General features: G+C 45.7%; 2 protein-coding genes across 4 annotated transcripts; one reads left to right on the top strand and one right to left on the bottom strand.

The window, feature by feature from the left end:
- Positions 1 to 12,220: 12,220 nt before the first annotated feature.
- Positions 12,221 to 15,581, bottom strand: NME6 (NME/NM23 nucleoside diphosphate kinase 6). Of its 2 annotated transcripts, XM_068670244.1 has the most exons (6): positions 15,411 to 15,580; positions 15,216 to 15,318; positions 15,085 to 15,124; positions 14,501 to 14,661; positions 14,058 to 14,235; positions 12,221 to 12,508 (listed from the first exon to the last, which is right to left on the bottom strand). In XM_068670244.1, exons 1-5 carry the CDS (start codon positions 15,498 to 15,500, stop codon positions 14,069 to 14,071), a joined length of 561 nt encoding a protein of 186 aa, XP_068526345.1. In that variant the 5' UTR covers positions 15,501 to 15,580; the 3' UTR covers positions 12,221 to 12,508; positions 14,058 to 14,068. The 2 variants fall into 2 exon arrangements, with proteins under 2 accessions (XP_068526345.1, XP_068526344.1); XM_068670243.1 differs by having other exon boundaries at positions 12,221 to 14,235; positions 15,411 to 15,581.
- On the top strand, positions 15,544 to 25,430 carry RABL2B (RAB, member of RAS oncogene family like 2B). 2 transcript variants are annotated; one of them, XM_068670241.1, is made up of 8 exons: positions 15,544 to 15,750; positions 15,842 to 15,871; positions 16,085 to 16,164; positions 21,155 to 21,234; positions 22,205 to 22,316; positions 24,249 to 24,346; positions 24,609 to 24,692; positions 24,986 to 25,430. In XM_068670241.1, the coding sequence occupies exons 1-8, from the start codon at positions 15,644 to 15,646 to the stop codon at positions 25,064 to 25,066; spliced, it is 672 nt and encodes a 223-aa protein (XP_068526342.1). In that variant the 5' UTR covers positions 15,544 to 15,643; the 3' UTR covers positions 25,067 to 25,430. The 2 variants fall into 2 exon arrangements, with proteins under 2 accessions (XP_068526342.1, XP_068526343.1); XM_068670242.1 differs by having other exon boundaries at positions 15,574 to 15,740.
- Positions 25,431 to 25,538: the final 108 nt, after the last annotated feature.

Genomic DNA, 25,538 nt, shown 5'->3' with positions numbered 1-25,538 from the left:
TAAATTGCCTGGAATACTCTGCTAACTAGACCAGTCCATAAGCAAGACTAAGGAAAATCTGGCATTTCCAGTTCGGTCTGCCCAAGATAGGACAAAAGCCTCACTCTGTATCTTCTGAAAGTGGTAATGGAATACAAGGTGACATTTGTTTCTAAGACTTGCATTTATTTATTAATTTTCTGAAGAAAACTGCAGTGCCTCCAGCTACTCTGTAGCAGGGAACAGGCATAACTGGTTTGATACTGTGTAGTGAGGTGGGGGGGTGTTGATCTCTTCACCCAAGCAACAAGCAACAGGACAAGAGGAAATGACCTCAAGTTGGGTCAGAGGATATTTGGAAAATATTCTTCACTGAAAGGGATGTGAAGCTTTGGAACAGGCTGCCCAGGGAAGTGGTTGAGCCACCATCCCTGCAGATATTTAAAAGCTGTGTAGATGTGGTGCTTAGGGGCATGGTTTAGCAATAGACTTAGCAGTGCTAGGTTAATGGATGGAGTTGATGTTCTTAGAACTCTTTTTTCATGCTAAATGGTTCTATGATTTTCATTCAATTTAATTGACCGCTAGTATTTACTTTGTAGGAAAAATAAAAAAGTCAGTAATGGTTGCACCTACATAATCCATCTATAAAAAGGGCCAAAGCTGACCTGATTTATTTGTGTTTGCCAGGGGCTGAGAGTATGTATAAATGGATCAGGCAATGTAAAGCGACTTGTTGACCTGTGGCATCATCCCTGCATTGCAGGGTTTGGAGGAGGTGTAACAACTTCACAGGGCCCTGTCACCAGCTCCAGGGTCAGCTTTTCTTCCTGGCCAGCTTGTACTAGGAAAGGGATAGGTAAAGGCTGTCCTGTGACTAATGAGCAGCATTCAAAGGGAGCTTTTTGATGAAGCCTTCTTACTCCAACTACAAGAAGCATCACATTCACGGGTTCTCATTCTGCTGAGGGATTTCAATCACCCAGATGTCTGCCAGGAAAGCTACACATCAGGCAGTATGCAATCTAGGAGGCTCCTAGAGTGCATTGAAAACAACTTCCTGGTCCAGGTATTAGAAAAACCAACCAGAGGAGAAGCTTTTCTGGACCTGGTGCTCACCAGCGTGGATGACCTCATTAAAGAGGTTAAGATTGGAGGCAGTCTGGGTTGCAGTGACCATGCCCTAGTTGAGTTTGTGATCTTGAGGGATGTAGGCTTGGCAAAGGACAAAGTCAGGACCCTCAACTTTAGAAGAGCAAACTTCCAGTTATTCAAAGAATTAGTGGATGAGATCCCATGGGACACTGTCATTAGGGAAAGAAGACCTGATCAGAGCTGGCAACTCTAAGGGTATTTTTCTTAGAGCACAAGACCTCTCCATCCCCATGTGCAACAAATCAAACAGGGAAGGAAACCATCATGGCTGAGCAATGACCTTCTGGTCAAACTTAGGCAAAAGAAGGAACTGCACTGGCAGTGGAAACAGGGCTGTGTGTCCTGGGAAGAGTACAGAAACACTGTCTGGATGTGCAGGGATGGGATCAGGAAAGCCAAGGCACTGATAGAGCTAAACTTGGCAAGGGATGCAAAAAATAACAATAAAGGATTCTACAAGTACATTGGCCAGAAAAGAAAGACTAAGGAGAGCATACCACCTCTGAAAATTGTAGATGGAGGACTGCTAACAACAGACATGAAGAAGGCTGAGGTACTTCACAACTTCTTTGCCTTGGTTTTCACTGGCAGTCAGGCTTCCCACATCTCTCAAGTCTCCAAACCTCTAGGCGGGGGCTGGGGGAGCAGAGTCCATCCCACTGTAAGCGAAGAGCAGGTTTGGGACCTCTTGATGCATCTGAACAGCTACAAGTCTATGGGGTCTGGTGACATCCATCTCAGGGTTCTGAGGGAATTGGTTGGTGTAGCTGCCAAGCCACTCTCCATCATGTTTGAAAAGTCATGGCAGTCAGGTGAAGTCCCCAGTGATTGGAAAATGGAAACATCACTCCCATTTTTAAAAAGAGTAGAAAGGAAAACCTGGAGAACTACAGACTGGTGAGTCTCACCTCTGTGCCTGGCAAGATCATGGAACAGATCTGCCTGAAAGCAACGTTAAGGCACATGCAAGACAAGGAGGTGATCTGAGACAACCAGCATGGCTTCACGAAGGGCAAATTGTGCCTGACCAAGCTGGTGGCCCTCTGTGATGGAGTGACAGCATCAGTTGACAAAGGAAGGCCAACTGATGTCATCTACCTGGACTTCTGTAAGGCTTTTGACATGGTCCCAGGTGACATCCTGATTTCTAAATTGGAGAGATATAAATTTGAAGGGTGAACTATTCGGTGGGTAAGGAATTGGCTTGGAGGTTGCACCTAGAGAGTAGTGGTCAATGGCTCTATGTCCAGGTAGATGCTGGTGACACGCGGTGTCCCTCAGGGGTCCGTCTTGGGGCTGGTGCTTTTCAATATCTTCATCAATGACATAGATGATGGGATAGAGTGCACCCTCAGCAAGTTTGCAGATGACACAAAGCTGAGTGGTGTAGTTAATACAACAGAAGGGATGCCATCCAAAGGGACTTGGATAAGCTGGAGAAGTGGGCCCACGTGAACCAAATGAAGTTCAACAAGTCCAAGTGCAGGGTGCTGCACCTGGGATGGAGCAATCCCAGGCATGAATATAGACTGGGAGAAGAACCTATTGAGAGCAACCCTGCAGAGAGGGATTTCAGAGTTATGGTAGATGAGGAGCTCAACATGAGCCAGCAGCGTACACTTGCAGCCCAGAAGGCCAACTGTATCCTGGGCTGCATCAAGAGAGGCATGGGCAGCAGGTCAAAGGAGGGGATTGTCCCCCTCTGCTCTGCCCTTGTGAGACCCCATTTGGAGTTCTGTGTCCAGGTCTGGGGCCCCCAGTACAAGAGAGATGTCGACCTGTTATAACACAGGTCATTATTTTGTTAGACATTGGAACAGGCTGCCCAGGGAAGTGGTGGAGTCACCATCCCTGGAGGTCTTTAAAAGACGTTTAGATGTAGAGCTTAGGGATATGGTTTAGTGGGGACTGTTAGTGTTAGGTCAGAGGTTGGACTCAATGATCTTGAGGTCTCTTCCAACCTAGAAATTCTGTGATTCTGTGATTCTGTAACATGTCCAGAGGAGGGCCACAAAGATGATCAGAGGGCTGGAACATCTCTCCTATGAGGAAAGGCTGAAAGAGCTGGGAATGTTCAGCCTGGAGAAGAGAAGGCTCCGGGGAAACCTCATTGCAGCCTTTCAATAAAGGGTTCTTATAAAAAGAATAGAGGGGGACTCTTTACTCATGTAGATAATGATAGGACAAGGGGGGATGGTTTTAAACTGAACGAAGGGAGATTTAGGTTGGATGTTAGGAAGAAGTTCTTTACTCAGAGGGTGGTGAGGCACTGGATCAGGTTGCCCAGAGAAGCTGTGGATGCCCCATCCCTGGAGGTGTTCAAGAACAGGCTGGATGAGGCCCTGAGCAACCTGATCTAGTGGGTGGCATCCCTGGCTATAGCAGAGGGATTGAAACTAGATGATCTTTAAGGTCCCTTCCAATCCAAGCCATTCTATGATTCTATGATTCTTGCCTAATGATTATTTAATGGACAGCCATGGCAACTGCAGCCCTATCTCCATCCCTTTCTCATCCTTTCACCAGTCCCGTCCTCATGCTGCATGGGGCAGACCTCTAAGGCTTCTTACCCAGCCCTTGCCCAGACTTGGGCGCCAAGCCTGCCCCGGGGGCCAATTATTGCACTTCAAACAAGATGCTTTAAATAGAATGCTGAAGTTTGAGAGAAAAGTTAGTTTTCTTGCTTCCAGTTTGTCTGCTTGGTATACATTCCCTGCTGGCTCCCCTCCACAGAGAATATGCCACCAGGGTTTCAGTGCCAAGCAGTAAATGCCCAGAGCACTTCACTTTGCCACCTAGCATGTTTTTGTGAAACTTCCAAACAAGGCACACAGGGAGCTATTAGAAGTTTGATGTAGTCACTCATACAATAACTTTGAACCTGTTTACATCTGCTGTAATCAATTGCATCAGAATGTAGAAGAATGAAAAATGGAGAAAGAACACCTCCCCATCTTTGAAATGTTCACACTCTAGGCCAAAAAAAAAAGTACACACAGAGTTTTTGAAGTATCAAAAAGAGAAAAAGCTAAATAATCTAACAGTGTCTTATCAGTCATGATGAAATACCTGAATGTCAACAAACTTTGTGGAAAACATAAATTATTGCAACAGGAAATATGCAGTTGAAGTTCCGTAACCACTTGTACTATTGATTTTACCTTCTTGCTCAAATTCCTGCTCTACACAGAGGCAGTATGTCTAGCTATATACATACACTACAGCCATATCAGATATCCCAGTTGTTATAGTTAGGAAGGGCAGTTTGATATTCCTTCCTTTTACTGGGAGTAACAGGTTCCTGACACACATAGGGAGATAGATGTTTGCATTTAGCAACAAGACCCACTTCATGAGTGGTATGAGCCAGATCACAGCTGCACATGGGTGCTGGTCAGAGCTACAGTGTCTGCTGTAAGCACCTGAAGAATGGTCTCACCATGTGAAGCTAGGACAGAGAATCAGAAATGTATGTTTTAAAGTTTTAGAAATGGTTTCCTGCTTGAATAATTTAGCAAGAGTGTCTGTGGCAATGCAGGAGGCCGGAATGTAGCATGCCTTGAGCAAACAGAGGGAGCACAGCAAGAGCCCTTAAGAAAAGTTTTGCATAGAAAGACAGTGCTGCTGGTATGATAACCAAATTTAAAGACAATTCATTGATTTCTTGACGTGTTTAGAGTAGTAACTTAATGTAGCACAAAGATGACAAACTCACTGGCAGTAGTCATTCTGTGCTCTCTGCTCAACAATGGAGAGCAACGGGTGTTTTGGGGAGTGTTGTAATTTCACCCCACAGGCAGCTAAGTACCATGCAGCTGCTTGCTCACTCTTCCCAGATGGGATGGGGGAGAGAACCAGGAAGGTAAAAGTTTGAGAATGCAGGGGTTGAGATAAGGACAGGTAAAGCAAAAGCTGTGCATGCAAGCAAAGCAGAACAAAGAATTAATTTGCTACTTCTTATCAGGAGACAAGTGTTCAGCCACTTCCAGGAAAGCAGGGCTCATCACACATAACAGTTTCTTGGAAAGACAAATGACATTACTCCAAATCCCCACCCCCACCCTCCTTCTTTACCCCAGATTTTATTGCTGAGCATGTTGTCATACAGTAAGGAATATCCCTTTGGTCATCCTGGGTCAGCTGTCCTTGCTGCGTCCTTTTCCAACTTCTTGTACACCCCCAGCCTCCTCACTGTCAGGGTAGCACAAGGAGCAGAAAGGTTCTTAGATCTGTGTAAACACTGCTTTGTAACAACTAAAACAGTGGTGTGTTACCACTATTTTCTTCAAAAATCTGAAATACAGTATTGTGTGAGTCTCTAAGAAGAAAATTAACTCTATCCCAGCCAAAACCATGCCAGAAAGCAATTTGCCTGACCTGTCAGGCTGGAACAGTTCAGAATCATGTTCCTTCTGAAGACAAGTGCCAGGCATAACATAGTCTGAGCATCCTTGGAATCTGTTTCCAATAACCAGCATTTCTCACCTTTGGCATTTTCAAGCCAATTTTGCAGGTATGCACCACTTTCAATGCCAAGCATGGCACAAGCAATCCCATTTTCCAGAGAGCATTGCCATTGACTTCCTGATAGGGGAGATCGGGGAGGTGATGAGGAACACTCTCCACCAGACTTGATACTCACAAATAAGAAAGAGCTTTCAGGCATATGAAGGCTAGGGGCAGTCTTACATGCAGTAACCACAACATGGAGGAAGTCAGGAAACCGAGAGGAATGAGCAAGGCAAAAAGTATAAAGACCTGAGGGTACTAATATGCCTTAATATTGCTGACTATTCTCACCTGGGACCTCCACCCACTCTCTGCCCACAGTCCCAGGAGCCTGTCATCCCTGGACCCTAACATTCGCTATTATGGGCAAAACAATCTCAGCTTGAGGAATTTCACTTAAGTCACTGCCAATTAATGTACACTTTTAATTACCCATTCAGGTACTGAGGAAAAAACGAGATACCAAAAATAATAAAATAAAATAAAATAGAAACCTTTCCTCCCCTTTCCCAGGCTCAGCTTCAGCCTAACTCCTCTTCTCCCTGGTACCAACTCCCTTTGTTTTTCTTTTGTGTTATGCTCAGTTCTTCACAATTCTTTTGGTGAGATGAGACTGCAGGAGGCTGAGGTCAGCATGTTGTGCAATCTTTTGCCACTCCTTACTTCTTACTTATTTCTTCCAATACTTTTTCTTTCTTACTCGTTTTCTCTACTCAGCTGTGTTTCACCCATGATCTTCAGTTCCCTCAGGAGTGAATCTGCTCCAGTATGGGTCCTCCACAGGCTTCAGTTCCTTGGGGGCATTCCCGATCTGGCACGGTTCCTCCCTGGGCTTCATTTCCTTAAGGGAGAAATGGACCAATTTACTGAATCTCATGAAGTTCAGTAAAGAGAAATATTATATCCTCCAGCTGGGCAGGAATAATTCCATGTGACAATGCTCAGTACCTGGGTGTCCTGGTGACCAACAAGCTTACCATGACACTGGTCAGCAGCATTGCCAATAATGCACCCTTGTGGCAAAAAATGCCAACTGCATCGTCAGATGCATTAGCAAGAGCATTGCCAGCAAGTCAATGGAGATCTTTCACACTCTGTTTGGCACCTGTAAGGCTACTCTAGAGTACTCTCACTAGTTCTAGGCTCACCAAGACAAGACAGCCATAGGAAAACTGCAGTCCAGCAAAGGGCCGTGAATATGATGAAGGGACTTAAGCATCTGATAAGTGAGGAGAGGCCAAGAGACTGTTCAGTCTTGAGAAGCTCAGAAGGGTTTACCAGTGCACATAAATACCTGATAGGAGGCAGTAAACAGTGGTATCCAGTGAATAGATGACAGACAGCAGGTACAAACTGAAAGACTAAAAAATTCACTTAAACATAATAAAGTGTTTTTTTTTTATTATTTTTTTTATTTTACTTTTTACAGTAAGGGTAATGAGATAACCACCAAAGCAACCTGCTGTAGGAGACCCTGCTTTGAGTAGGGTTGTTAGTCTAGTCAGTCTCTATTGCTGTCTCTCAAACTCCATCTTTCTGTGATTCTGTGACCTGGGCAAAGGTGACACGTGTGGCACATGTGGTGGAGCCTGAGTATCACTGCTGAGAACTCCAGAGGGGGGCTGCAGTAGAGCTCAGCTGATGATGCAAAGTAGGCATGTGGGTACCTGAGTTACAGGTCAATCTCTCCCTCCTCCCATTCTGACAATAACCCAGACCGTACCCAGCTCAGGTGGTGTCCATTGCTGTTTAGTATTTCCTTTTACACATTTAATCTTATTCAGTAGCTAGTGTCCAGCTGTTGCCAGAATTGTGGAGAAGTAAAATGCTGATAACAAGAAAGACAAGATTTGCCTCTTTAAATCTAACTACACAAACAAGTTGACTCTCTTACAGGTGAATCTTACTTTCACAGAATCATAGAATGGTTTGTGCTGGAAGGAACTTTAAAGATCATCTAATTCCACCACCACCACCCACCTTCCTAATATCTAACCTATAGCCACCCTCTTTTAGTTTAAAATAATTCCCCCTTGTTCTATCACAACACTCCCTGATAGAGGGTCATTAATGAAGTGATGCCATGTTCTGCCACAATGCCACAGAACTTGCCTTTCCAGGCCCAAGGTGGTGTTTTGGGTGGTAGCATGGCTTACTGGATGTGTTTCCAGCCACCCGTTAGTTGTTTCTACCATGGCGAGTATGTAACATTTGCCTTGACAAGTTTGTGGGAGTGGTCCAGTCCAATATAGTCAATTTGCCTGGCCTCACCATATCAAAATCCTAGACACTGCCCCCTATTCCAGGGAGAATATTACTCTCATGGCTTGCCTCATCGCAGCTCACATGACTTGTGTGATGGCTTTAATGATCAGGTCCAGCCCTCAAACGTGAGCCCATCTGTGTGTGGCATCCCTCCCCAGATGTCCTGATGTTTCATGGGCCCATCGAGCTACAAGCATCTCACCTGTATGCCCAGGTCCATCTGAGACATTTTAACTTTCAAAGCTCAATCCACTTTTTCATTATTCTGATATTCTTTCATGGCATGACTCTTGAGCATGTGAGCATCTATGTGACACACCTTTATGGCCAGGTTCTCTACCCAGGCAGCAATACTTTGCCACAGAGCAGGTAAGTTTACCTCTGCGCACTACCAGCTGCTCTGTTTCCACTGCTGCAGCCACCCCCACAGGGCATTTGCCACCATCCATGAGTCAGCATAGAGATAGAATACTATCCACTTTTTTCTTTCAGCAATTTTTGGAGCCAGTTGGATGGCTTTCACTTCTGCATACTGACTCAACTCACTTTCCCCTTCCATGGCATCTACAGCTCATAGCGGGGGACTCCACACAGCAGCTTTCTACTTCAGATAGCTCCCAAACACACAACAGGATCGGTCAGTGAATAATACATACTTTCCATCTTCTGGCAACTCATTATATGGTGGTGTTTCTATGGCACAAGTTACACTTTGGTTGATACTCCAAGATTTCTGCCTTCTGGCCAGTCCATGTTCTCTTCCAGGATTCCTGGGCAGTTGGGTTTCCCCATTCAAGCCTGCTGCGGAATTAATGCTACCCACTTACTCCATGCAGTGTTGGTTGCATGACATATAGTGAGGATTCTCCTTTCAAACTTCCAGTGAAACACAGGTAGCTGTGATGGTACAGAAGCACAGCTCTGCTTGGCAACTTCTGAAGCAGCTTGAATACCCTCATATGCTGTTAGTATTTCCCTTTCACTTGGAGTGTAATTGGCTTCTGATCCTTGATAGCCCTAGCTCCAGAAACCCAGTGATTGACCTCGAGTTTTTATTTTTTGTTGCTGTTTGTTTGTTTTCCCCCCCCAGAGGCTCCAGGTGAGGCCATGTTCCCCAGCTGCAGCATACAGCATAAAATACATTTGCACAGTTGATCTTTTATGGACAGGACCAAGGGCTACCGCATGAGCTATTACTTCGTTTGATTTGTTCAAAGGCCTATTTTATCTTGGGGCTCCACTAAAAGTAGTTCCTCTTTTGACTCACTCGATACAGAGGACTCACAAGCTGTCTGTAGCCTGGAACATGCATTCTCCAGAATCCCACAAGGCCTAGGAAAGCTTATGCTTCCTTTTTGCTAGTTGACAGAGACAAAACAGTTATTTTGTTGATCACATCTGTTGGAACATGGCAACATCCGGACTGCCATTTTACCCCCAAGAACTGGATTTCCTCTAGAGGTCCCTTGACCTTACTGTATTTAATGGTAAAACCAGCTTTCAGGAAAATTTATATTATTTTCTTTCCTTTCTCAAAAACCTCTGCTGCTGTGTTGCCCCATTCAATGATGTCACTGATGTATTGCAGGCGTTCAAGAGCTTCCCCCTGTTCCAGTGTAGTCTGAATCAGTCCATGGCAAAGGGTACAGCAGTGTTTCCACCCCTGGGGCAGTCGATTCCAGGTGTACTAGATGCCCCACCTAGTGAAAGCAAACTGTGGCTTGCACAGTGCTGCCAAAGGGATGGAGAAAAACACATTGGAGATATCATTTGTAATATACCACTCGGCTGCCTTTGATTCAAGTTCATATTGAAGTTCAAGCGTGTCCAGCACTGCAGAAAGGAGATCTTGACCAAACTAAAACAGATAAAGAAGGCAGACAGAGGGTGGAAACAAAGGCATGGAGCCTAGGAGGGATAGAGATATTGTCTAATCAGCCAGGGATCAGGTTAGGAAAGCTAAAGTCCAATTTGAATTAAATTTAGACCTGAACATCAAGAACAGGAAAGGTTCCTATAGGCATATTGGTGACAAAAGGAAGACCGTCAGCGCCACATCTGCTTGGCAAGATCATGGAGCAGATCCTCCTGGAAAATATGCTAAAGGCACATGAAAAAAAAAAGGTAATTGGTGACAGCCAACATGGCTTCACTATGGGCAGATCATGCTTGACAAATCTGGTGGCCTTCTACAATGGGGTTACAGCATCGGCAGATCAGAGAAGAGCAACTGACATCATCTACCCCAGAGGGACTGGCTGGGTTGAGAGGTGGGCCCAAGTTAACACAATGAAGTTCAACAAGGCCAAGTGCAAGGTCCTGAATCTGGGTCAAGGCAACCTCAAGCATGAATACAGGCTGGGTGGTGAGTGGGTTGAAAACAGTCCTGTCAAAACGGGCTTAGGGGTGTTGGTTGATGAGAAGCTCAACAGTAGTCAGCAACATATGCTTGCAGACCAGAAAGCCAACTGTATCCTAGGCTGCATCAGAAGCATCACGGCCAGCAGGATGACAGAGGTGATTCTCCCCATCTACTCTGTTCTTGAGAGACTACATCTGGAGTACTGCATTCAGCTCTTAGGACTGAGCACAAGAAAGACATGGACCTGTTAGAATGAGTCCAGAGAGTGCCATGAGGATGATCAGAGGGATAGAGAAGCTCTCCTATGAAGACAAGCTGAAGGAATTGGGGCCTTCCATTACCTAAAGGGGGCCTACAAGAAAAAAGGAGGGACTCTCTGTCAGGGCATGTAGTGACAGGACAAGGACTGATGGTTTTAAACTGAAAGAGTGAAGATTTAGGTTAGATATTGGGAATAAATTCTTTACTCAGAGGCACTGGAACAGGTTGCCCAGAGAAGTTATGAATAACCCATCCCTGGAAGTGTTTAAGGCCAGGCTGGATGGGGCTTTAAGCAACCTGGTATAGTGGAAGGTGTCCCAGGCCATGGCAGGCAGCTGAAACTAGATGATCTTTAAATACCCTTCCAAACCTAGACATTCTGTGATTCTATGAAACAAAACCCGACTTCTACATTTTCCACAAAACACCTAAGAAAAGAGAAGTCAATTCTACAAGCTGTTGTTGAAGCTCCATACTTACATTAAAAATGACGGTAGTTATTTTTTTCCAGAGAAAAGAAATTATAGATAACTTTCAGAAATCTATCCCATATCCTTACTCCAAGAAGTATGGGAGCTAAGCAATTTGTTGGTCAAGTTATACTTAAAAGACTGCAGTATTTTTATGAAATACCAAAGCATCCCCTCCACAGTGAGCAAACTGGTTAAACATCTCAGTCTCATATTCAAGTACCACTAGGTGTTGAATACCTAATATTCAGATATATACTGTTATTCAGGCATGAATAAACAAGAGGCTGAAGGTGCTTAAGCCTTTTTAAGAAGTGGACAACAACAACAAACATACAATTGTCTACTGTGTGTCAGAACGTTGCAGCATGAAACATTGCAAAATTAAGCTAAACCAACATTCAGATAATTTGCCTGTAATATTTTAAACCAGAACATTTGGAGTTCAAATAAAGAAACTGAAAATCAGTATGGAAGAAGAAATAGCATATGCCAGGCATTACCAAGATTTCTTAAGAGGTGTTTGACTCAAGTGCAAAAAAAATATATAAAAAAATACAGCACAAGTTGAATTGATTATTCTTTAAAGATAGATTAAGGACGGGGAATGGGGGAGCAAGAAAAGAAGACTGAGAAAGGGTATAGGTTGTTTTGATTTAAAAATCACTGTAAGTTACAAAATCAAAGGTGACTCATCATCAGAGAACCAGAAGGCACCAGTGTACAATATAGATGCTAACTGTCACTAGAAAAGTAGTGGAAAAAAAATTAAAATCTCAAGCTCTTACAAGGAAGGGCGAAAAAGCAGAAAGGATGCCAATAGAGCCCTCAAAATAAGCATTTGCTGTCGTCTCAAATCCAAAGGCTACCTTAGACATTAAAAAAATATTTTTGACATTACCTCTTGTATCTAACATCTAATTAACATCTAATTTCAATATTAGCTCTCCTGATAAATTCCACAGAACATCTTTTGTTTTGCAAAACAAACACCTTGTCTGGGGAAATGGAACTTGACAGTTCTGACTACCTCTGCTTAAGTACAGTCTTGCTAGACCAAAGAAATGTTAATACTAACTTAACAACTGGCAGCTATCTAAGTACTAGTAAATGTTAGCTCTTAGTTATGCTGTGAAAACATCATGACAGTGTATCAGTTTCACCAAATGTAATAACCTTAAATGATTATGAAAAACAAACACAAAAAATGAACAGCAAAGAGATAGGAATTATCATTTAATGACATCCCAAATTAATAACCAATAAAGAAAACACATTGTAAAGAAGAAAGGTGAAAAAAAATGATTAATAGTTGCAAGAAAAAACACACACAACTTCAGTTTGGGGAACCAATAAAATATCAATTGTCAGTAGCATTCGGGACTGCATGATTTCAGGCTTGTATCAATTCTTACTCAGTCATGAACACATCCACCTTTGGATACTGCTAGTAAAAATAAAAGCAGCAAAAATGCAGAAATAGTCAGCAGATCCTTTTGATCTGTACCTGAAACAAAATAACAGCTGCATTTAATCTCATATAATAGTAAGGAAAGAAAAAAAAATGTTTGTATTCTTAAGCAAAGAAGCTCTGTGGCACCACTTTGAACAATTAACTTTTTTTGAACAAGTGCCAAAGATTTCACATAGCTTAAACTTAGTCTTAAACTACTCAAAGAGAAACTTGCTTTTGATCTGTGAGAAAATAACACACTAGTTAATTTGGAGTTCAGTCAACAGAGCTGTAGCAACTATTATCATTGACACTTGTCACGTTAAACTTCAGAAAAAGGCATCAAGCAAACAAGCTTGTTGTCCTAAGTACATTACAAACGTATCTTCAATGATACAGCACATCTGAAATTACATGAAAGAAATTTCACTCTGTATGACATGGCACCTTGATTAAAAAAAAAAATCTGCATCGGAAGAAGCTATTAAGGGACTGTTTAAATGCATTAAACATTCTCAAAATGCATTAGTACAAGAAGACAGATGTACTATGCAAGGTTCTGCCACGCTCATCAAAACCATACTCATGCACCACCATATAGTATTATTATCAATTATCAGGATGACTGAAAGATTTTGTCCATGTAATTTACAAAGGATATGAAACTCAGTGCTTCAGTGCATAGCAAACCCATAATCTTAGGGTATGCAATTAAGTCTTTGAGATGCCGTTAGATATTTTGTTACAAGGCTTAATGTAAAGAGCTCCAGGCAGAACTTCTACAGCTTCTGTGTACCCGCATTCAACTACCCTTTTTTAACCTTTATTATAGATTCACAATATTCACATCCTTAAGAGCCACTAACAAATTTCACCAGAAGTACTAACCTCATGGATCAGAAACTCTAAAAGCACAAAATATAAGATGCTTCACAGTCACCAGACTGTTCCACATCTTTCTGTAACTTCTACAGGATGTGCTGCAGGTTTGTTAGTCCAGACTAAACTCAACTGACAAAATACGCTGCTTTAATTTAGAAAACAGCTTCAAACCATGCCGTCTACCAGATTCTTACGATATGAATCGCAAGACTGAAGAAAATCTTTTCTTAGCTTGGATCCAGGAAAGCAATGACATAAGAGTTACTATTACACTGCTCACCATTGCATTTTTTCCTCCCTTTTCCCCTCTTCCTCCTTAAGGAACTGAGAGAACAGAGTAAATAAAAAGAATCTGGAGCCTAGTATAAGGCAGAGCTTATACCCTAGCTACCTATAATTGGAAATAGCAATCCCATTTCCAGCTAATCCTCTGAGGAACTCACCTGTACTGCTCATGCACAAAGTGCTTTAGGGATTGGTGAAGTGCATGGGTATGTATTTGTATCAACTTGTAATACTGCTCCAAGTACTGGACAAGCTTTTTCTGAAGCGTCCCAGAACCTGCACACTGCATGAACAACAATCCCAAGCAGCTCTGTGTAATGTGCACTAGGTCTTTCCTTCCCTTTCACTCCTCATGACATGTCATGGTTCTATAGCTTGTTATGGGGCTGACCCAAACAGAGTGGCTTGAAGCTACTTCCTGATCAGTAAGCCATACCCCCAGGTAACTCAGGTCAACTCTGTTTCTTCATCCTTGAATACACAGTGAACACGCTCCTCTGCATTGTAATACACCTGACCACAGCGTAGATGTGGCTCCTCCTGCTGGTACCAGAGCTCTTCATTGAACTCTGGGAAGAAGAAGGCAATTTCTCTGCTGGCTGATGCTGGTGAATCTGTTAGAATAGAGGAAAAAGATGAGAGATGATAGTCTTGCACCTCAAAGATGCACTACGTTTCAAACGAAAGGGCAGAATCTGAGGATGTAAAGAAAAGTGCCAGGCTTGGTTGTAACAGGCTAGGTGCACGTGGAATCTGCAAGAGAGATCAAATCATGAATTTTGACACTCCGAACAGAAAGTAAACAAAGGCAGACAGAACACCATCATTCACTCCTCACTGATCTCTAGTCCCACCCAGCACTCGGCCAAGAAAGCCTACCTGAGCCATGAGTGGTATTCCTGGTGTCAGTGAGGCCATAAGCTCCTCGGATGGAATCTGGGACACTGTGTCGGGCTCGGAATACCTTGGTGGGTCCCATCAGGGTTCTCCAGAGGGAGATAGCATTCTCATGGGCCAAGATATAAGCCCACATAGGGCCACTGAGAAAAGGACAAGGAAAGAGTAGAAATAGGTAAGGTTACAACAGGGTATAGCTTTCTCGTTCTTATAAATATGACAAGCTCCAAGAAGCGAAATAATGTAACTGCAGCGCAGTGTTCTCTGAGAAAAGACACAGATCCACCACAACACCAGCAAATAAGACCATGGCTTGGAAACAGACCGTGAGCTTGACCTCCTCCCGGGTGATGGCAACCCAAAACACCGGGGATGCCGTTCCTGCAGTTGATCCCTGCTATCTGCCCACCCCTCAGCACATCACAAGCGCCGTGTGAGACGCGTCCCACGCTGAGGTGGGCCCCTCGGGATGCAGGAATGCTCAGGCGAGACAGGGGCCCGCCTGCTACGCGACGCAAGCTCCCTCCTGGCGCCCCGCGCTGCCCGCCCGCAGCCGCAGCCGGTACCTGGCCATGAACTCCACCAGCCGCTGGTAGAAGAACCGCCCTGCGGGAGAAAGGCGCCTGGAGTCACGCGGCCCGGCCCAGCGCCCAGGCCCGCCGGCCCCGCAGCCGCGAGCCACCCGCGGGCCGCCTACCCGCGTGCTCCCGGTAGAAGCGGCCGCTCTCCTCCCGCCCGCAGCGCAGCTCCTTGGCGCGCACGATGAGGAACCGGTTGCTGAGGATGACCTCGTGCACGGCCTGTAAGGCAGGCAGAGGCGCGGCGGATGGGCGGGCGAGGCGGGCGAGGCGGCCCGGCGCGGGCGGCCCGGCCCGGCCCCCCCGGCCCTCACCTCCAGCACCAGCGGGTGAGCCACGGCGTCCGGCTTCAGCAGCGCCAGCGTCAGCTGCAGCGGCCTCGCGCAGCGCCCCGCCGCCGCCATCGCCTTCCGCCGCTACCGGGACCTCTGCGCGACCGCGTGACGGCTGCCGCGGGGGCGGGGCGGCGAGGCGGTGCCGGGCGGCGGGGCGGGCGGCGGGGCGGGCGGCCCGTGTCGCGTAGCAGCGGGGACGCGGAGGCGGCGCCATGGCGGAGGCGGCGGCGGCGGAGCAGGCCCGGGAGGAGGCCGCGGCCGGCGCCGAGGAGGCCGTGAAGATCATCTGCCTGGGCGACAGCGCCGTGGGCAAGTCCAAGTGTGTGGCCGCGCCGGTCCCCGCCGCCCGGCCGGGCCTCGCGGGTGGTGAGGGGGCCGCGGCCTCACCCTGCGCCGTTCTCTTTCCGCAGGCTGCTGGAGAGGTTCCTGCTCGACGGATTGTATCCACGCGCCGCGCCGCTCGGGACCCTCCATTCCCAGTCGTGCCGCCGGGGCCGCCCCTCAGCCGGCCGGGCTGTGGGGAGGGGCGGGGCGGGGCAGGGCGGCGGGCGGCGGGTCCGGGTCCGGCCCGGGGAGCTGCGGCGGCCCTGTGCCGGCGGTCGCTGCGCGGTGAGGGGATGTGCGCCTCCGTCGGCTCCTTAACGCGGTCGCAGCCGCCCCCAGCAGCTCTCCACCTTCGCCCTGACGCTGTACAAGCACCGCGCTCGCGTGGACGGGAAGCCGGTCCTAGTGGGTAAGCGGGGAGTGCCCTGGCCGGGGATCCGCGGGGACGGGGCGGTGCCGGCTCTGTGGAGGGAGGGGGACGCCGAGGGTGCTGCTGGCATACGCAGCGGTACGGAGACCCAAAAATACGGCAGGGGAGGTGCTTGCAATGGGCAAAGAGATGCCAAATGGCAATTTGTAGAAGTCAGGGAAATGGGAGAATGAAAGAATCAGAATCACAGAATTGCAGTGGTTTCACACTGATAAACAGGCAAGCTGCACTGTGCCCCTCTGTCACTCCCCCTTCTAACAGAAGTCCCTTCAAAGCACAGTTTGTGGTTCTGTGTAACAGGTTTACATTGCAAGGTTTTGGTAGCTGGGGGAAGGGATGGGACACAAAGGGGTGGCTTCTGTGGGAAGAGCTGAGAAGCTACCCCATGTTAGATAAGAGCCAGTTTCAGCTGGCTCCAAAAGGGACCTGCCGCTGGCCAGAGCTCAGCCAATGAGCAATGCTAGTTGTGCCTCTGGAAGAGCAGATTTAAGAAAGGAAAAAAAACTGCTGTGCTACAGCAGCTGGGAGAGAGGAGTGAGACAAAGTGAGAGAAACAGCCTTGCAGACACTAAGGTCAGTGAAGGAGGGGAAGAAGTGCTCCAGGTGCTGGGGCAGAAGATACTCGGAAGCTCATGGAGGACCATGGTGGAGCAGGCTGTCCCCCTGCAGCCTATGGTGTACTGATCTCCATGGTGTAGCAGATCTCCATGGTGGAGCAGACTCTAGGCTGGAACTGCAGCCTTCAGAGAAGAGCCCCCATTGGATCAGGAGGCCTGGTGGGAGCTGCTGCCCATGGTACAGACCCATACCGGACCAGTTCTTGAAGAACTGCAGGCTGCAGGAAGCCTAGGATCATTTCAAGAAGTATGCATCCCATGGGAGGGACCCCATGCTGGGGGACAGGGGAGGACAGTGAAGACAAAGGAATGGCAGAGAGGAAGTGTTATGGACTGAATGCAACCCCCACTCCCCCTTCCCCTGCACAGCTCAGGAGGAAGATGTAGAAGAGGGTGGATGGTGGGGGAACGTGTTTTTAATTTGGTTTTAGTTCTCACTGCTGTAATTTGTTAGCAGTAGGCAATAAGGTTACATTAATCTTCCCGTGGTGAGTCTGTTTTGCCCATGATGGTAATTGGTGAGCAAACTCCTTGTCCTTATCTGAACCCACAAGCCTTTTTTCATCACATTTTCTCCCCTTGTTCGTTTGAGGAAGGGAGTGAGAGAGTGGCATGGTAGAGCTTAGCTGTCCATTAGTATGAAAGCACTGAACTTCTGTACTGCTGCTTGTGTCACTACAATTTCTGCATTTTCAGAAACCACAGCTCTGAAAGGGACTGTGAGATGTCATCTAGCACATCTCTATACAGGGGAAATTCTTTACTTAATGACACTCTTCACGGATACTTACCTATTTCATTTAGTCAAAGACTTTTAACGATTAAGACTGCTCAGGTCATCTATTCCAATATACATGTCCTTACTGCTAGAAAGCTTCTTGACACTCAGTGTGAATCTTCTCTATCCAAGGTAAAACAGTTATTTTCTATGTTTCCTGGGCACTAAAAAAGTTTCTTCCCCTTTCTGCTTGCATCAGTTTTCCACATGTTTGAGTGTTGTAGCTTTTCCCTTTATTTCTTCTCTCTTTTAGGCTAAATAACCTCAGTTTATTCTGCCTTTTTCACAGGATAGATCTCTGATGATTCTTGATGCTTCCTCTGAATTCTGTTCAGTTGGTTCATGACTGAAATATGGTTTACAAAATTAGAGATGATCCTTCATCAGACTTGCTAGTGTATATCATTGCTTTGAGTTAGGAAATGCTGCAATTCTTACACAACCAGTATCTGTAGTATAAGACAGCACAAAGTTTCCTTTTTCTGTTTGAGTTTGGCCAGAACCTCCATGTACATCCATTTTTGCCTGATTTCCTCCTTGTTGGAATGCATTGCTTCTGAGCTTGGAGGAGGTGATCATTGAATATTAACCAGCTTTCTTGGGCTCCTCTTCTTTCCAGGACTTTCTCCCATAGTACTCTACGAAGCAGATCCCCGAAAAGGGCAAAGTCTGTTTCTCACAAAGTCCAGGGTAGCAAGCTTGCTGTGCTCCCTCCTTGCTGCTCTCTGGATCCAAAACTTCACCATTTCACAGTCACTGCAGCCAAGCCTGCCCTTGAGTTTCACATTCTCCACCAGCCCCTCCTTGTTGGTGAGAATGAAGTCTGGCAATGCACCTCTCCTCAGGGGCTCTTTTGTCACTTGGAGAAGGAAGTTGTCATCAATGCATTCCTAAAACCTCCTGGATTGCCTATGCCCTGCTGTGCTGTCCCTCCAACAGATAATGTGGCGGTTGAAGTCCCCCATGAGAACCAGGGCTTGTGAAAGTGAGGCTGCTTCTATCTGTCTATAGAGGACCTCATCTGCTTGGTCTTCCTGATCAGGTGGCCTGTAGCAGACTCCCTCTATAATGTCACCTGTCCCTGCCCTCCCTGTAATCCTGACCCATAAGCTCTCAGCTCCTCATTCATCCCCAGGCAGAGCTCCATCTCTCCAGCTGCTGATTGACATGGAGGGTGATGCCTCCCCCTTGCCTCCCCTGCCTGCCCTTCCTGAAGAGCCTGTATCCTTCTATTAACACTCCAGTCATGGGAGCCATCCCATGGTCTCCATAAAGCCAATGAAGTCATAGCCCTGAAGGTGTGCACTCTCCAGTGTTATTGGTCTCACTCCCTTCAGTGAGTGACAGTGAGGGAGTTTTGGGCTGTTTTGCTGTGTGCTGAGTCCCCTGCAGACTGTGCTAGGATCCAACTACCCAACTCCTCAGCCTCCCTGATGCTACGCAGCCTTCTCACTGCCTACTGCAGCTCAGCCAGCCGGTGCTGGAGGTCTTCCTACCTTTTGCAGGCAGTTCTGCCACCTGTGCCTGCCCCAAGGGAAAGATCTAGGCTTTTCATGCAGTCAGAAGTCTGCACTGCAGCCTCACCTTTCAGTAGCTCTGTCTTGGTGGAAGCATCATCCTCTGCTAGGGCAGACAGCACAGACTGCGCAGCCAGACCCACGGCCTTTGCCCTGAGACAAGTGCCCACCATTCTGCCCTGAGGATCAGGCAAGGTGAGCACCCGTGGCCTGTGCAGATGGGCAGGGAATAGAGCCTGACTGCAGGGTTAAGGTGTTCTCAATGCCTCCCACTCAGCCAGTGGAATGGGGCACCCTCCTGCGCCAACTGCCACACTGTGCTCCTGAGGGGCTGCTTATGGGGGTGTGAGGGGTGGCTGCTGTCACTGCTGGCCTGCCCACACCTTGGCAGCTGCTCTCACCCCAGCTGCTAGCCCCCAGCAGGTCTCTGTACTCCCCCGGGGCTTCCCTGGCTCAGGAAACACCCTTGTATGATGCATACAGAACATGCCTGCCTGGAGCTGATCGCCTAAGTGAGTGCAAGTGAGGATTCTGGAATGGCACATTGAAAGAATCAAGCAATTTTAGAAGCTAAGCAAAACTACCCATTCATTTGAATGAATGCAAATATAGTCTGTTGAATACTTGCCTATATTTTGGGCAGTTTAAGAAGTTACCATTCAGAAAGTCAGATACAGTATCTACTCAGAAACTAACCTGTCTTGCAATACAAAGTAGACACTAAGGTTCCCTTAGTGGAACCTTATTCCCAGTTACTGGCATAATAGTCTTTATGGAGACTGGTGTGCTTCAGTCTAGCTGACAGCATAACTACATCTAGTGGTTCTTACTTGAAGCTGCATAAATTTATACAACATATAAGACACAAATTTTAGCCCATAAATCCAGCAAAAGGAGGGTGAAAAATCTCTACTTGAGGCACACAAACAGAAAATGGCATTAAAATATTGATGACTGTTCAGGTATGCTTCATGATACCTAGTATACAAGGTACTTAATGAATTGGGACCCATCTGTCTCAGGCTAACTTCAAAATTTTAGAAGCAGTTGTGCCCTTGGAAGGAGCAGATTCAGACTGTCTGGGAGACAGTCAATGGAACATTTCATTTAGCAGGCACCTGGCTAACACAGATTTACACAGATGTAAGAAATCAAGCTGTCTCAAGACATTTGGATATTTTTTTCTATTGCCGTCTCTAGTGACAAAGTACCATACGTTGTTACTACTCTTTTCTCCTTTGACTAGCTTTATCTTATTGTTCTTATCTGATGACTTCTCTTTTGCTAGAATGTTTATACCAATGGTGCAGCTAAGAAAATATCCTAGTTTTGCATGATTTCTTGGTACTGGAATGTTTCAGATTAGTGAGGTGAAACCTAATGTGTGACCCTGAGTAGATAGGCAGGTCCCCCTGTACTCGGCTCTGGTGAGGCCGCACCTCGAGTACTGTGTTCAGTTTTGGGCCCCTCGCTACAAGAAGGACATCGAGGTGCATGAGCAAGTCCAGAGAAGGGCAGCGAAGCTGGTGAGGGGCCTGGAGAACAAGTCCTACGAGGAGCAGCTGAAGGAGCTGGGCTTGTTCAGCCTGGAGAAGAGGAGGCTCAGGGGCGACCTTATCGCTCTCTACAGGTACCTTAAAGGAGGCTGTAGTGAGGTGGGGGTTTGGTCTGTTCTCCCACGTGCCTGGTGACAGGACGAGGGGGAATGGGCTTAAGTTGCGCCAGGGGAGTTTTAGGTTAGATGTTAGGAAGAACTTCTTTACCGAAAGGGTTGTGAGACATTGGAATGGGCTGCCCAGGGAGGTGGTGGAGTCACCATCCCTGGAGGTCTTTAAAAGACATTTAGATGTAGAGCTTAGGGATATGGTTTCATGTTAGTGTTAGGTCAGAGGTTGGACTTGATGATCTTGAGGTCTCTTCCAACCTAGAAATTCTGCGATTCTGTGATTCTGTCTTTGCATCCTGGATTTAAGTCCTAAGGAAAACAGAACTTAGGGCATTGTATCATCCCCAGCTTGTTTTTTGTTTGTTTGTTTGTTTGTTTTTCTGTCTTATAGATTTCTGGGACACAGCTGGACAAGAGAGGTTCCAGAGTATGCATGCATCCTATTACCATAAAGCTCATGCTTGTATAATGGTAAGGGTAGTGTCCCAGCTGCGATCTCTTGGAATTTTGGCTGATGGTGTCCCAGTTGATACTTGACCTGTATGTTACTTTTTCCAATTGTACTGTCCTATATTTCTTGTCTCTTCCAGTTGTTTTAAAAAACTTTCCTACTTTGTTTCCTCTTCTCTCACCAGATAAAGCCAGTGTAGTTGTGTATGTTTACCTTTCTTGTATCTTTCCAGATAGCACTAATACTGCATTCCCTGGGTTTTCTTTCTTCTAAGTTTCCTTTCTTTCATCACTGCATTTCCAATAATGTGATATGTACAACTAAATGCATTTCTTTAGAAGCAGTTCTGTCAGGTGATGTGAAGGAAATGGCACTCTAATGTTGCTCTGCAATGTCACTTTTGAATTATGTAGTACAAAACTGTTTTAATATGTTCTGCAGGGGTACTACATAAGATATTCTTTTCTGGTCTTCTGCCGTTACTAGTTTCACATACTTTGAGCTTCCCATTTTTCTAGCTCAAATGAGCTTTTTTTTCTGACTCCTAACCCACTTAGATCTCTTGGTCTGTATTAGTGCTCTAACTTTTCACTATATCTCATCACTTGTGAGCATCAGTCAACTTTACTGATATTTTAATGTAATTGTTATATTAGAGAAGCCTCACATCTGACCCTATTGACTTAGCAGAACAGGTCTTTCCCAGTGATACGTCATGGGTGATAAAGTGTCATTGAATGAAATTGAATGAAATAAGCATGTAAAGGAAAATGGGGGACTGTTGCCTGCATCATGCAAAGAACGGGGCTGGCTGCATATTTCAAGGCTTGCTGCATGTTCTCCATATTCTCTTACATGCTTTCTAACAAAGGCCAGTTTCCCATGTTGATGTCCTCCTGGGAAAATTTTATGGATGCTGTACATATGTTTGGTGCAGTAGTTTTATCAGGAGCTGTTGGACCCATGATATAGCTGGTTCTTTTTTGGAAGGTGTTTGATGTGCAGCGAAAAGTCACCTACAAGAACCTGAGCAGCTGGTACAAGGAGCTGAGAGAATTCCGCCCAGAGATCCCTTGCATTGTGGTAGCCAATAAAATTGATGGTGAGTATATCTTCCTCTTTTAGCCTCCCAGAATTGTGAAGTTATTCTCTTCTTACCTATTTGTAAAAGAATGTCATTCATCTGTTGGATCCAGATAAGTTCTTGAATATTAGTCCCTCAAGGGCTGTCTTTTACCAAATAAATAGCTGGGTCCTCTTGTAGCCCTTCATGGTGTCTTATAAGCTCTTGTCCTTATTTTATTAGTAATGAAAATACAAATTTGATCCATTTAAAGTTTATTCAAGCGATGTCCTTCCAATTCTGTCCTTGCCATGCTGCCCATTTCATTCAGCAAGTACACAAAAGCTGGAGCAGTACTTAGTCAAAAATTATAGGATGTCTTGGTGGAAAAGGAGCACGATCTATTCTGCGGCTTTCCCTGATGCAGTCAGTAAATGCCTTTGCATTGCTAATTTAGTGTGCAGGTTTCCATGGGACTCTTCCATGCCACAGTATCTAAATATACCTGCTGGAAAACTTGTTCACCTTCTACTGCAGATGACTGGATGATTGCCTCCTCTTAGGAATGCTAGCTAGGCTTTCATAACTGCTGTTATTTAGGTTGTGATCTGTCTTCTGCATTCCGTGAGAGTGCATAACGCATTGGCTTTCTGCTCAGCATCTAAGAGAGAAGACATATCCATAGGTCCACAGTCTCCTTCTCTATTGTTTTTCTGTAAAGTACCATGTCAGACAGGGGCATCCTTGCTGACATTCATGGTGGAAAGTCATCACAGCTATGAATAGGTGTCTCCATCTGAATAAGGTGTCTGGGCTCCCACTGCAGTTTGTGGAAGTTCATTTGATTCAGTGGTGCGGTTTAGGCTATGATGATCTTACCTAAGAAAAGCCTTTCCTACAGGATGTGTCAAGTTAACCTTCAATCCATTGATTGCATGGACTGTACAGGAAGTCCAGACAAAAGAACTTGCTGTTGACAGTCATATTATAGATACTACTTCTGTGTAGATGAATCCTGCTCCTAGTGTTCTACATGAGAGTGGACACTGCTCCAAGAAAGTCTTCTCCCTTGCCTTTGCTGTATTCCATCAGGACAAGGAAACGATCATTCTTAACACAGACCCAGCCTGTGAAATGGTGGAGCCAGCTTCCTGCAAGGAGGTAGAGAGTGGCTACCTGGGCAGTGCTCACTGGCAGGTGTTTGGTCTGAACTACTTCAGCTGTTGCTTCTGTGAGAGAGGCAAGATTGTCTGGAGTCATCCTCCTTCTGTGCATACAAGCTGTCTGTTAGTCAAAACTTTGAGCTGTTACTGCTGTGTCAGCATGTTCTATAAATATGAAGTAAATTTATTCCAAAACTGAAAGCCTCTGGCCTACTGATGTTGGAGTAGCTGGACCTAATTGCCTGCTAAGTAAAAAAATATATATATACATATATAACAGTTGAGTCATTTGTACACTTGTACAAAATGTACATTATTCATTTGTGAGTTTGTCTTTGATTCACAGTAATATAGGTTACATAACATAAGGGCAGTGAGCAAGTACGGTTAAAACACCCAAACTGGAAGGAGAGGCATGGTTTGTGCTGCCAGTGGTATCCAGGTCTCATGGACACACAGCAAAATCACAGGGATGTACCTAGAAAATATTCATAGTTGCTGCAAAGCGAGTGAGCTGATATGTTCTGAGCTGCAAAACATTATGCATTTATAGCACATCAGAATCTATCTATAATGCAGTAAAACACCGTCGATAAAGCAACAAGAGCTCTTTCCTTTTTTTTGTCTTCTTGCCAATTGTCTGCTGTTGCTTTTAAAACCCTCTGGCTTCACCTGACCTTGTACTGCAGAGACCAGGCCATGACAGCTAAATCAGACTCTGGTCTCCATCTGTTCCATCATCCCTGCATATGTTGACATTCTGCCTACAGTGATACTTTAATGACCATTTTTCCTTTTTTTCCTCCAGCGGATATGAAGGTGACCCAGAAAAATTTCAACTTTGCTCGGAAGTTCAGTTTACCCTTTTACTTTGTGTCTGCTGCAGATGGCACTAATGTAGTGAAGGTAAAACACAGCTGTTTGGCTCAGTGTCTGTGAGACCTCTCTGTACAGTCCAAGGACATGGAGACTGCTGTAGGCACAGAGAATAGAAAATGTGCTAGTACTTCTGCTTGGCTACTCATGACAGTCATGATAACTAGAGGTAGCTGTAGAGTGTTTTTTTGTTTGTTTGTTTGTTTTTCCTTGGGGTATGGGTGCAGTTTCCACATATTAAAGAAACCCAGTGCCCTTTGCTTTGAGTGACAAGTGTTCTCCTTCTCATCAGCTCTTCAATGATGCTATCAAACTGGCAGTTGCTTATAAACAGAATTCAGGAGATTTCATGGATGAGGTCATGCGAGAACTGGAGGTAAGAAAGGCCCTACTTCCTGCACTCCTTCCTCTTTTAAATGGTTAGTAACTCTGCCCTTTTGCCCCTCAGTAAAAGCAGAATTTATACCAAAGGGTGAAACTTTGCAGGAAGGAGAGATATGCCTTATGCTGGTGACACCACTAGGCTTGTGTGCTGCTCGTATCTAGGTTGGAAGGGGCAAAGTAGCAACCTTCTGAAGAGCTCATGTTGCTCTAGACTGAGCTTGAAAGAATCACAGCAGAGTTTAGCTGTCATGATTTTCAGCATTTCCTTGTCCTACTTCTTTCCAGAGCTTTGACCTTGAGAAGAAGAGTGAGAATTTGTCGGATAAAGAAGAGAGCTTTCCTGAAGAGAAGCCCCCATCTGCCTAAGGACCAGACCCTGAGTCTATCATTTCTCTCTGCTCCAGTTGTCAGGGGCTAGTTAGAGCTGTCCTCCACAGAGAAAAGCAATTTTTCTCATGCCATGAGAACTCTGGTGATGGGCAGCTGGGCCTTTCTCCTTCTTGTGGGGGCCTGACCATGACCTTCGTTGACTGGGCCCTAACCTCCTGCACATCACGGTCAAGGAAAGGGTGAAGTATCCACACTGTTACGAGTTACTGCATGCTTCTTCAAGGCAAAGCTTGCTGGGAGAGCTAAGCCACTGCTGGACCTGCAGAGAAGGGACCTACCCAGATGCTTTAGTAGTATCTACTGGAGAAAACAAACACTAAAATTTTTTCAAAGGTTTGAACTTGGATTCTTCTTGCACTTTTTTTACAAGGCAGTCCAATTACTGTAGAGTTCAACTGCCAGCCCTCCCCATTCATTTCACAACCTAGCCAGTGCTGACTCTCAGTCC

The sequence above is a fragment of the Anas acuta genome, chromosome 1 (assembly GCF_963932015.1).
Source record: "Anas acuta chromosome 1, bAnaAcu1.1, whole genome shotgun sequence".
In the NCBI taxonomy this organism is placed as follows: domain Eukaryota; kingdom Metazoa; phylum Chordata; class Aves; order Anseriformes; family Anatidae; genus Anas; species Anas acuta.
The sequence above is the reverse complement of the archived record's forward strand: the minus strand, read 5'-3'. Positions and strand labels throughout refer to the sequence as shown.